A 12,154-nucleotide genomic window follows, 5' to 3' on the forward strand; every position below is an offset into this window, starting at 1 on the left:
CAGGAAAGGATTTGGAACTGCCAGGCAGAGAAGGGACAGAAGTCTATCTAATCTATCTGGCAATCACTATTTTCCTGTCATTTTAAATGTTCAGACCAGTAGCATGTTAGTTTCTACTAAAAACAAACAAACAAAAAACAAAACAACAACCACCACAAGGACCACAAGAAAGGATGCTGCCCCATACAGAAACAACTGGGTATTTACCCTGGTTTCCCTGTTTGTACAATGGATGATAGCCCCCAGTAGAGCCTTGTGTATTATAAAAATTCATTAGAATAAAAGACATATGGGTGCTCTGCAACTCAGCCTAGTCCCATCCATCCAATAGTGACTGAGCACTAACAAAGTGCCTGCAATGGAGACCCGCCACTGAATCAACAGCCATCTCAGCCACCAAAGCTTTCCAACCCAGGTGCCAAGCCAGACAGAACATGGCCATAGCTCCAGCAGATGCACAGGTGATTCCTCGCAGGAGGAAGATGGGATGACAGAGGGAATCAGGGAAGGCTGCTCGGAGGCAGAGGTGGGAAGAAAATACACATGCAGTGCTGCTCCACTCCCACCGCCTGCCCCAATCTGCCTGGCAGACCCCCACTGCCAGGCTCTCAGGCGGGCCACAGAGCTTCACACCCCCACCCCCCACCACCCCAGAGCCCAGCCTCCCCGCTTACCCGTTCCAGCTCGGAGGAGGGAAGAGAAGCATCCACGCTCAGACTCCACACTCCGCAGTGGCTTGGGCATCTGCATGTAAAGGGGCCCGTGCACCCCAGGACAGCGACCCCTGAGCCTGGCCTCCTCACCCTCAGGGGAGCAGCTGCTGGAACTGGGATTTCCAGCTGCCTCAGGAGCCCCAGGCCCCCCACAGCCACTTTTTCCTAGAAGCTGGACTTGGGGGACCAGGAGCTGACTTGGGGGATCAGGAGCAGAAAGACCCTCTGAGAATGAACAGAGCTTCCAGAGCTCATTCTCTCTCTCTCTCTCTCTCTCTCTCTCACACACACACACACACACACCCTGGCTGATTTTACAGTCAATCTTTCAAAGTGCAATTTGTCTTGGAAAAGCCAATGTGAGGCCCGTGTGGGTTTCGACCAATGGCGCCGCGCCTCTCATAGCTCAGCCAGTCTCCGGTCTGTATTCTAATGGGCCATATCTTTATCAGGGAAATGTTGCTTCTCTGAACTTAAAACTTCTCATGGAGGGTCCCCAGACTCAGAGGCAGAGAAGGGGTCTGAGCTGAGGCGTGGGGAGCCGCCTTTCTCCAGGACAGACAGAGAGGGAAGGGGCACTGGTGAGGCCTCTCACCTGCCCCAGAAGCACCTGACTTCCGAGGAGCTGACGCAGGTGCCAGGTCCCCAGGCCAGGGCTGGGCCGGATATCTTAGGTGGGAGGGCAATCTGGGGCTCGGCCGCTTTTGACCCTTCAAACCTGCCATGGGCTTCTGGGTCAGAGCTTGGGGTCTCTGGCTTTAGGAGCCTGGATTTGGGCTTCTCACCTCCCCTCACCCCAACCCGAAGATCATGGAGTCCAACCTGCAGGGCACATTCCTGCTGAACAACACGCCACTGGCCCAGTTCTCGGAGATGAAGGCCCCCGTGTGCCAGTACTCGGTGCAGAACTCCTTCTACAAGCTCAGCCCTCCGGGGCTGGGCCCCCAGCTGGCCGCCGGGACCCCCCATGGGATCACAGACATCCTGAGCAGACCTGTGGCCACGCCGAACAGCGGCCTCCTCTCCAGCTACCCTCACGTGGCAGGCTTTGGTGGACTTGGCTCCCAGGGGGTCTACTATGGACCCCAGGTGGGGAATTTTCCCAAAGCTGGCAATGAGTACCCCACCCGGACCCGGAACTGCTGGGCGGACACGGGCCAGGACTGGCGAGGCGGGCGGCAGTGCGGCAACAGTGAGTACAGGGCAAGGCTCCACCCCCACCCCGGGCAGGCAGGCGGTGGGCACCGCAGGATCAGGGCAGGAGGAGGTGTGGGCAGGGAACACTCACGGGGTGGTCCATACCTGCCGTCCACCTCTCCTCAGCCATCAGACACCTGGATCCACGTCCCACCTCAGTGCAGGAATGACTTGTCCCCTCCCTGGCCCACCCCATCCGGGCAGGCGCCACACCCCTCACCCCCCACCCTTACCAGCTGCTGTCTCAGCCGCCCTCCTAGGGAACCTGGGGGTCTCCAGGTCTGGAGAAGGCCAGATAGCCTACATTTGCCCTGTGCAGCGTCCGGCTGGTAGCTCACCTTCCTTCTCCCACTGGGAGCCCATGTCACTTCTTCATCCAAAGCAAGCAAGTGCAGTCCCCAGTGAGAAGCTGCTGCAGCATCACCTTCCCAGAGAGCCCACGCATGCCCTGACACCATTCAGGGACACAGGCTGCACTCTGACCCCGTCTTGGTCTTGCCTGTGTTCAAGGAGGCCGGCTTCCCACCGTCCTCCGCAGGGCTTATGTCAACAGGAGCAGCGACAACAGCCCAGACTCCAGGAACAGCCGCTGAGTCAAGCTAGACTTGGCTGTAGTTGTTGTGGGGGGGGTCTCCTTGCCCTGCCATCCGCAGACCTGTTTTCAGAGGACTGGTGCAGGGCCCCCGCGATGCCAGTCGGGGCCAGGAGGGGGTGGCAGGTCGTGCACAGGCAGGTGAGGCTCACCTGGGAGGCAGGGAAGGTGACGGTGGCTGAAGGAGCCATCTTTGGGCCACGGAGGCCCAGCCAGGATCAGGCAGGGAGGCGGAGGGAACCTGCACTTCTCTCTAACGCCGGGGCTGCCCCACTGCAGTAGAAGCTTGGGGCCCACCAAGGAACCCCCCTCCCCACCAAAGGGCACCGGCCTCCCCATCTGCTATGCCTCTCCAGGCGGTCACACTGCCTGACCGCCCACCGCTGACTCAACCTGAAACATGGAGAGTTCCATGTGGGCGAAGACCTCATCTCTTGGAAGTGGTTTCGGGGATACTTTAGGCCTCTGTCCCTCACACCTCCATCGTCCCCTCCCCCCCACCACACACTCTCTCTCCACATCCCTACTCTTCAATCCCAAGTGCATAGCCACACACAGGAAAATATCTGAGTCAGTGGTTGAATTAACACAAAGGAGAGAGAACTGCAGATGATGGTCTCTTGGGAGGTCTCTTCCCCTTTTGGTGCCTCAGTTTCCCCACCTGTAACATGAGGAGACGTGACATGGGCTGTCGGGCTGCACTGAACAAGGCCTGACAGGTGGGCCTTCTCCTTCCCCTGAGCCCCGAAGCCCTCCAGCCCAGCTCCTGCCTGAACAGCTGCCCTAGCTGGGTGGGGTCAGGGGCTTGAGCCTCCTTACAAACTCTTCAGGTGTGGTTGAGGCCACATGACTTCTAGGCCTGGTGACAAGGGAGAGCAGTAACTTGGGGCTTAAGGCTTTGGTTTTCTCAGAAACCTAGAAAATGGGATCTCCAGAACAGGGAATTAGGGAGTGAGGAATTCCCAGACCCCCTGGGGCCCCGATTGTTGGTGGAAGGTGCCTGGTCTCTTTTCTGGTGTCGCTGAGACTGGGAAGAAAGTCCTATTGAGTAGTGAAAACATTACACAGCAAGGAATGAGACCAGGGCAGGTTTTAAGCTCCCTCTGTCTCCTAAGATGCTATAGACTGGGGCAGGTGCCCTCTGGAGGTCCCTCTCCATCCAGACACAGCAGAGGCCGCCACAGTCACTATTGTCAGAACTCCAGGAACGCTGCTTGGTTAGTGGTGTCACGACGCCCCCACAATCTCAGTGGCTTCTCTGCGAAGGAGCTTGCCCAGTGGGAGATTCAGGACAGGGCTGGGACCCCTGCTCATCCCGCTAACCACATACTTTCTCCCTCCCGCCAGCCCCGGACCCCCTGAACGACAGCATCCACAAGAAAAAGCACACCCGGCCCACCTTCACGGGACATCAGATCTTTGCCCTGGAGAAGACCTTTGAACAGACCAAGTACCTGGCTGGCCCTGAGAGGGCACGGCTGGCATACTCACTGGGGATGACCGAGTCGCAGGTCAAGGTGAGTCTGTGCGGGAGAAGGTGTCTGCCTTGCAGGGAGCAGCCTGCCAGGACAGGATGCCACAGAATGGAAGAGAGGCAGCCTCACTCTCCCAGCAACTCCTGGCTCTCCTGCTGTTTGGGCACTGCCTGCCCACCTAACCCTGGAGATGGTGATAATCACCATCACCAAAAAAAAAAAAAAAAAGGCTGTCAATACTGCTCTCTGTTATGAGAGCCTTGAGTGTAGGAGCCCATTTAATCCATAAAGCACCCTTGATGTAGGTTCTCTTACCCACTTTACACATGAGGAAACTGTCTCAGCTGAGCCTCTTGCTCAAGGTCACCTGGCTGTTAAGTGCAGAGTTGGGGATCAAGCCCAGATCCGAGGGGCGCCAACCTGATGCTTTCCCCTCCTCTGCACTGCATTGACCAGAAGAAATTTCAAGAGCTGATGGCAGCCTCTGGCCCAGATCAGGAGTCAGCCTCTGAGCCATGTTAGGGCTGTATTTGGTCTTGCTGCATGGGCTAGCAGAAGGAGCTGGCCTTGGTTTGCCAATAAAGATAACGCCTCCTCCCAGGGCCACCCAAATGAAGCTCAGATAGGATATCTGGTGTAGGAAGCCTCCAAGCCGGATGCAGTGGCCATGCTCACAATACGTGCCACAGAGTCTGAAGTCAGCAAACAGGCTCCTGCCACCAGGCTCCCAGAGGGCAACTTTGATGTTCGATCTCTCCTGAGAGACTTTGGGTGGGGCCCCCCCAAAAAGAAAGCTTTGAGGTATGTCACAACTGCTCCACGCTGTGACATGGTGACGAATTCAAGGGTAGAGGAGGGAAGTACAGGGGCAGGTTGGACCCCAGGTCTGGGTTCCACTAGCATCTCCAGTCACCTACTTCTGCAGCCTCCTGGTCTGTTGAATGGAAGTGGAGAGAAAAATGTGGTCTTCTTGCGCATTTTTCTGCTTCTGTAGGTACTTTTTTGCACTCTTCAACTATTGTAAGCAATGAAAATATGTTATTTTTGTAATTAGAGAGAAATTATTCAGGAAGTTCAGTGAGGGTCTATGAAACTGAAGAAGGGATGACTTTTGAGCACCTACTGAATGCCTGGCCATTTCGGCTTCTTCCATCCAAGTGCCCCGCGTGGCAAAGGAGAAGGAAAATACACCGCAGGGAGGGCTAGAGCTTAGCAGAAAGGGCTGCTGCACTTACATTTTTTATTTTACCCTCTCCCCCAGAAAACGGCATGAATATTACAACCTGTTCTTTTACTGAGCCATTTATTTTACTATACTGTAAAAATAAGGATCGAGTGTCCTTGCCGCTGAGTGGAGTCACCTCCTGGAGGGGGACCCTGTGTGTGCTGTGTGCGCACGACCCTCGGGCTCCTTCTCCTCCCAGGTGTGGTTCCAGAACCGAAGGACCAAGTGGCGGAAGAAGAGCGCGCTGGAGCCCTCGTCCTCCACGCCTCGGGCCCCGGGCGGTGCAGGCGCGGGTGGGGAGCGCGCGGCCTCGGAAAACGAGGACGACGAGTACAACAAGCCGCTGGACCCCGACTCGGACGACGAGAAGATCCGGCTGCTGCTGCGCAAGCACCGTGCCGCCTTCTCGGTGCTCAGCCTGGGCGCGCACAGCGTGTGACGCCCCCCTCGCCCGCCCCCACCCCCGCGTCTCAGCAGAGGCCCGACCGCAGTCCCTCCCCTGCCCTGCGGGTGGGGTGGGGGGTCCCAGGGCCGAGGGCTCCCCCGGCGCCGACGTGGAGGGAGGGGGGGAGGGAGAGAAGGGGGAGGACCGGGGGCGGAGGTGGTGGTGAAGGGGCCGGTCTAGCTGAGGGAGGAGGGACGTACAAACGCGGCCCGAGCCCTGGCACCTCTGGGCCTTTCTGCACCTCTGGGGGCCCAGGCCTTGACCTGCCAGCCCCGCAAACTCGTGAGCGCACAGGTGGATGGAAGCGACCTGGCTCCAAAGCCAGGAAACTGGCTGTGGGGTCCCACACGTGCCACTGTGATTTGGGTGGCGGGGCGGGGCGGGGCGGGGGGGGGCACCCCCAGGGAGGCAGTCGGCCTGGGCAGAGGTCTCCCTTCCACCCTCGGAGTTGGGAGACCAGGGTGCTGGGTCCAGATGGGCTACTGGCCGACTGCAGAAGAAAAGATAGCACGTCCGGGTTCCCTCCTCAGACCTTGGCACAGGAAGGATCCCACTTGAGAGGCCAGAACTAAATACAGGACCTGGACTGGAGGAAATCCACCTCCGGGAGGGGAAGTGGGTCCCAGCGAAGAAGAAACGCCTCTGACATCCTAACTCAAGGATCACACCCCTGGAGGGAAAGGTTCTCCTGGTCTCCTTTCTCCACTTTGCCCTCAGCGGGGATTCCCCCAGAAGAGGGAGCGACTAGAACCCCACCCCCCACCCCACCCCCACCACCCCGGCTGGGAAAGAGAGAGGAAGAGGCAGAGAAAAGTTGAGAGAATCCTAGGGGTCGGTGCTGCACCCCAGAGCCGCCCCCTTGGGCTGCCCTCGGTGCTGATACAAGGGCAAGATCACCCGGGGAGAGGGAAGGGATGGCAGGGCTGGAAGGGACTTCAGAACCCCCGGCTTCTCCAACTGGGGTACCCCACGCAGGAAGGGAGAGGCCCCTGCAGGGAGGGGCTGCAGGACCCCCACCTCTCCCCGGCCCCGGGCCCTTCCTTTCCTGAGACCGCCCCGCGGCAGGCGCTGGAGCCTGCGCAGTGGAGGGCACTGTCCAGCGGGGTGGTGTTTTTCAGCCCAGGTGATGCTGAGCAGCCGGCAGGTGGGAGGGGCTGGGGGAGGCGGGCGGGGAGGAGTGCAGCCCAAAAGGGACCGAGCGTTTGCCCATCTTTACTGGCTTTTAAAAAATAAAGAGTAAAAATTAAAGTCCCAGAAACCTCCCCGTGGCTCGTGTGCTTCTGTGAAACCGGCCGCGGAGTCCCAGCCAAGCCAGCTGTGAGGGGCCCTCCTCCCTGAAGGCAGGGCTGCCTGCTCCCTTGCACAACACCGGTCAATTGGGAATCTCATTGGTCAATGCCAGGCACTGTCATAGGTGCGGGGGTGGGGGTGGGGGGGAACCCAAGGCTTTAATGGAGTTCCTGGCCTCCTGGAATTCATAGCCTCTCGGGGAGAAATGAACTGTTTGAGGAACTAGGTTCCATGAGGAAAAGATCAAGGGGAAGAGAACAGAAGCACTGACATTAACTGAACACCTACCTACTAATTTCTCCCACATCGAAGGCCCGATTACATCATTTGCCCTCACAAGAAACCCAGGAGGTAGGCATTAGCGTAGCCTCATTACATGAATGAGGAAACTGAGGCTCAGAAGTGATCTAAGCCAAGTCACAGAAGGGGGACAAAGCAACCTGAGAGTTGATTCTAAGGCTGCCCCAGGCGCAGCCCTTCAAAGCCTTTTTTTTTCACAAAGCCTGTAACGTGAGAGACTAAAACGAGGTGGGCTTTCAGGCCCCTTCCAACTTCAATGATCCATGCAAACACCCACAACTGCTCGGGTAGCTAGTCATCTGCCCTTCTGCAGTCCCAAGTCCCTTGGCCCCCCGGGGCCGGAGACTCTGGTTAGTGGAATCAGCTTAGAGTGGGAACGAGAATAGGAGGAAGAAACTGAGGCTCTAACCTTTTGTAGTAACCCTAATGGACCCAGAGACCGGGCGTTACTGACAAGAACATGAACATGATGCTTTTAAGCTCTAACCCTCAGTCCAGAATGATGCCCATGCTCAGTGTCCCTCGACATAAGGTGGGAAGGAAGCAAGGCAGCTTCTAAGAACTGAGCACCATCTCTGTGTGCTCCTGGTCACAGGCTGCGTTGAGGAGCCCTCCACTGGCACATGTGTCCTGAGTGGGGCCCTGCAGCCAGGCTGCGGCAGGCACGATGGCACCCTGGGAGGACCCGAGGATTCACTCAGCACAGACCCCAAAACGAAAACTGCCGCGGACCCCAGGAGCCAGGCACTACACAGTTTCCTGAGCACTTTGAGGAGAGTGCGGGGCCTGCAGGCTGGAAGTGGCCGCCAACCTAATCCCGCTGCAAAGTCATGAAGCAGGTGGGGAGGAAGAAGCCAGTGACCCAAAACATTGTGCTGGTTTGCTTTTTTTGGTAAGCAAATTATAATCCTAACGGCTCTCTGATCGCTGTAATTCTTTCATGTCTGATTCAAATTGTCTGGGTTCAGTATTAAGTCAAGCCTGGGGAATGTGTTCCCTCCCTACCGCCCACCCCACCCCGCCCCTGCCACCCTGGGAGACATTTGCTGAGCTAATCAAAATCTTCTCCAATCTCAAAGTTCTGGGACGCCTGCCATTGGAACTTTCTAGCTCAAAGCCTCCATCGTCCCAGCTGTCTCCCCTACCTCATACCTGCTGCCGTGGGCCACCTGAGCACGGGCACCAAGCCAGGCAGAGGTACTGCCTCCCATTGCTTTGAAATGGGAGAATAGCCCAAGCTGGATGGCCCGGATTCCTGAGGGGAATTTGGAATAAGTCTTGTCCTCTGCAGATGTGTGTGTGTGTGTGTGTGTGTGTGCGCGCGCTTGTGTGCACATGCCCGCACATGTGTCTTGCTGGGGAGAACTCAAGGCTGTGGTACTTCATGTATCATAAAGAAATCCTAAGCCCTAGACACGTGATACCCAGTTACAAAAGGGATTTCTTGAACATCCTGAGTTAAACAAAAATCCAGTTATTTTAGAAACTCGTGCTTCTTGCATCAACATCACAAACTCTTCAGGGATGAGACAAGGAGAAAAATTAAATCCTATGCTCCCAATAGCCACAGAGCCCTGTTCTGATGGGCAGCCCGGTAGGTTCTAACAGGCACGCACAGATTCTGCCACAGCCCTCTTACCTGTGGTCCCCAAAGTTAGAAGGACACATACAGGACATGTCTCAGCCGGGCTGGGTACAAGTAGCAGGGTGAGAGTGTCTTACCAGGTTGAGAATGGCCACATCCTGATCACTGTGATTAAAAACGAGATGGGGCCCTGGAATCCCACTCCTGGTAACCCCTCTTCATACTCCAGCCACCTGTGGGGCTGAGGCTGGACACCAGTTGACCTGACTCTTTTCTTGCAGCATAGCATAGGGGACTGTGTTCAGTTACATCTGGGCCCACATGCTGGCTCCACCACTCAATGTCATGGGGTGAGATGCTCAGCCTCTGGGCCTCTGTATACTCATCTGTGAGACAGGAATGATCATGCAGACCTTGCAGGGGCTCTGTGAGATCAGAGCTGATGAGTGTGACTCAACAGTACATGTTACATTATCCAAAGAGGGCTTTGGAAGCTGACGGGCCCCATGTCACCAACCAGTAGGTAGGTCATCGTGACCGAGTTAGTTAACCTCTTGAAACCCAGTTTCCTCATCTGTAAGGTGAGGCTGACAACCCACTCTGCAAGGCTGAGGAGATGATTAGAGGAAATCACGTACAATGCACAGGACAGCCTGGGCACTGAAATAGGAGTCTGCTCATGCTCTCTCCTTCCTCCTCAAATTCATGCCTCCAGGGAGTGCCAGAGCCATCGCTAAGCAGGTCTTCTCAACAAGGGACCAGCTACATACTCCTGTCAGTCATCCAGCCCCAGCCAGTCACCTGCTATCTGGGCAGCTATGGAAGGACTCGTGTGTGATTAGATTCATTTACTGGCAAACTGCCTGAGATCTGGACTTCCGGGAAGGGTGCTACCGGAAGTGGAGGGCCAAATTCAGTTTGCAGATAGATGTGTTTCTTCAGGGACAGACAGTGCTTTTAGAGAAATGTTAGCTGGCCTCTAGGCAGAGCAAGCCTGGTGCAGTGAGGGATTCCCACCGCTTCCCAGGGCTTCTATGTGCCTGGGCTCCTGGTTACCTGGCCTGCCTATCTCCTGATGGGTCTGGATCTGTCAGTTCTGCTGGAAAGCCTTGCTCCTCTAAGACATGGTCTGAGCACCAGCAGCGGCCTCCCCTGGGAACTTGTTAGAAATGCAGACCCCTTCCAGAATCTGCATCTTTTCCAGATCCCCATATCTGGCTCCTATACACACCATGCACGCCACAGTGTGAGAGGGTCCAGAGTGGGTATGACTGTGGAATGTGTGTGCATAACACTTCTCTTCTCAGAGCAGAGTCTGGTCCAAATTGGGTGCTCCATAAAAGGTTGTTCAATGGATGTGGAGGAGTCTGGGTACAGTCACAGCACTTGTGACCTGATTGGAAGCAAAACTTTTCCGAAGTTTCAAGGACAAGGAAGTAGCTACCTGCGGGGGCTACCACCACCCTCCCAGGCAGGGCTGGAGCCCCTCAGCTGCACGACTAGAGCCGAGATGCAGGCTGGCAACTGTGAGAGCGGCTGACAAGGAGACACAGGATTTCAGAGCAGAGCCCTCTGTGGGCATTAAACCCGACTTAGGTCCCAGGTCTTAGAAGACAGCACTGTGGTTCATGTTCATAACGATGTCCCAGAGCCATCAGAAGGATTAAGCTGTGTCCTTCTTGTTCTGCAGAATGTGGCCAGAAGAGCAGAATATTTTAGAAGAATTTTCACCGGGAAATTATTTTGCTTAGAACAGTTCACTCTCTGATGATGCTCGGATAAACAAAATGGTATCAAATAAAGATGTGCTGTTCTGATTATTGGATCATGTCTTTTCAAGTTGGTTCAGAGGGTGGGTTGGGAGTTTAAGGAGGAGTTTAGTACAAACCTGTGGTAGGAAGGACTTCTGTCATTCGGGAGGCAGAAGTCATGGGAATGAGGTTAAAGAAACCCCTGTGATCACCTTGTCCCCAGGCCAAGAGCATTGGCATCACACCAGGATGCCAAAGAGACATTTGTTTGTTCCCTATTCTGCAGAAGACTCCAGCACCTTCTATGAAAGGGACCCATTCTAAATGCTTTACTCACATCCCCTCATTTGTCTCCAACAGCCATGTATAATTTAGCATCCCCATTTTCCAGATGAAGAAACTGAGGCAGAGAAATGAACTGATAGATCCCAAGTCCATGGATACTCAGTAGTGATTCTACTCAATTTCAGCATCATGCTCTGCCTCTCACTGCACTGACCACATCCACCACCACTCCCACGGTTGCTTCCTGCTAACATTCATTAAACATTCATGGTTCCATGAGCTGTTCCAGGGGCTTCTCTCATTTCATTGTCAAAAAAACAAACAAACAAAAACCCTCACATGAAATTAACACTGTTACTGTACCCATTTTATAGCCAAGGACATTGGGACCCAGAGAAGTTAAGTAACTTGCCCCAGGTTACACAACGTAAGGCAGTCAGACTGACTCTGGAGCTTCCACTCTTAACTAACATAAAAGGGGAAAGAGAGAGGGGCCATTTGAATTAAGTCTGGGCTGTGAACTGTTTAAAAAGAAAACTAGGATTACATGTGTTATAAATTAAAGTCCATAAAGTCAACATTTGAGATCTGCTTTTGCCTGGCACTGGGTTTGTTGCTGGGAATCCCAACAGGGGACAAGCCCCCTAGCCTCCTGATGCTCAGTCTAGAAGAAGGAGACCAGCTGCTGAGAAAGAAAGGGAACGCAATGCTTTAGTGGTGTGAGGAATGTCTTCAAAGGAAAGAGGGACCCTGAGGAGGCAGCAGTTAAGGATTAGAGAGAGTTTACTTATTTATTTATTTAAAAAATTTTTATTATGTTTATTTATTTTGAGAGAGAGAGAGAGAGAGAGAGAGAGAGAGAGAGACAGGGTGCGAGCGGGGGAGGGGCAGAGAGAGAGGGAGACACAGAATCCGAAGCAGGCTCCAGGCTCTGAGCTATCAGCACAGAGCCTGATGTGGGGCTCTAACTCAGGAGTGTGAGATCATGACCTGAGCCGAAGTTGGATGCTCAACCAACTGAGCCAGCCAGGTGTCCCAGAGAGAATTTAATTAATGGCAATGTACATTAACAATAATGCAATTCTCTGTTGACCCATGAGACACCATATCTCATCAAAAGCATTATATCTTTTATCATGTAAGAAGGAGCCCTAGAGGGGCATCTGAGTGGCTCAGTCAGTTGAGTGTCTGACTCTTGATTTTGGCTCAGGTCGTGATCCCAAGATCTTGGGACTGGCCCATGTGGGGTTCTGCATGGAGCATGAAGCCTGCTTCAGATTCCCCTCCCCTCTTCCT

The 12,154-nt window shown here is 54.8% G+C and overlaps 1 protein-coding gene across 1 annotated transcript; it reads left to right on the forward strand.

Moving 5' to 3' along the window:
- Window positions 1–1,523: 1,523 nt before the first annotated feature.
- Window positions 1,524–5,641, forward strand: NKX6-3 (NK6 homeobox 3). The gene is made up of 3 exons (XM_030311868.1): window positions 1,524–1,905; window positions 3,850–4,019; window positions 5,402–5,641. Exons 1-3 carry the CDS (start codon window positions 1,524–1,526, stop codon window positions 5,639–5,641), a joined length of 792 nt encoding a protein of 263 aa, XP_030167728.1.
- Window positions 5,642–12,154: the final 6,513 nt, after the last annotated feature.

The sequence above is a fragment of the Lynx canadensis genome, chromosome B1, assembly GCF_007474595.2.
Source record: "Lynx canadensis isolate LIC74 chromosome B1, mLynCan4.pri.v2, whole genome shotgun sequence".
Taxonomy (NCBI): domain Eukaryota; kingdom Metazoa; phylum Chordata; class Mammalia; order Carnivora; family Felidae; genus Lynx; species Lynx canadensis.

What these genes read in the sequence shown, in the direction of transcription:
- NKX6-3 (XM_030311868.1), top strand. Translation starts at nt 1,524, where the DNA reads ATGGAGTCCAACCTGCAGGGCACATTCCTGCTGAACAACACGCCACTG. An exon ending in CGGGCGGCAGTGCGGCAACA is followed by an intron (nt 1,906 to 3,849) that starts GTGAGTACAGGG and finishes CCCTCCCGCCAG; the next exon opens with CCCCGGACCCCCTGAACGAC. An exon ending in TGACCGAGTCGCAGGTCAAG is followed by an intron (nt 4,020 to 5,401) that starts GTGAGTCTGTGC and finishes TTCTCCTCCCAG; the next exon opens with GTGTGGTTCCAGAACCGAAG.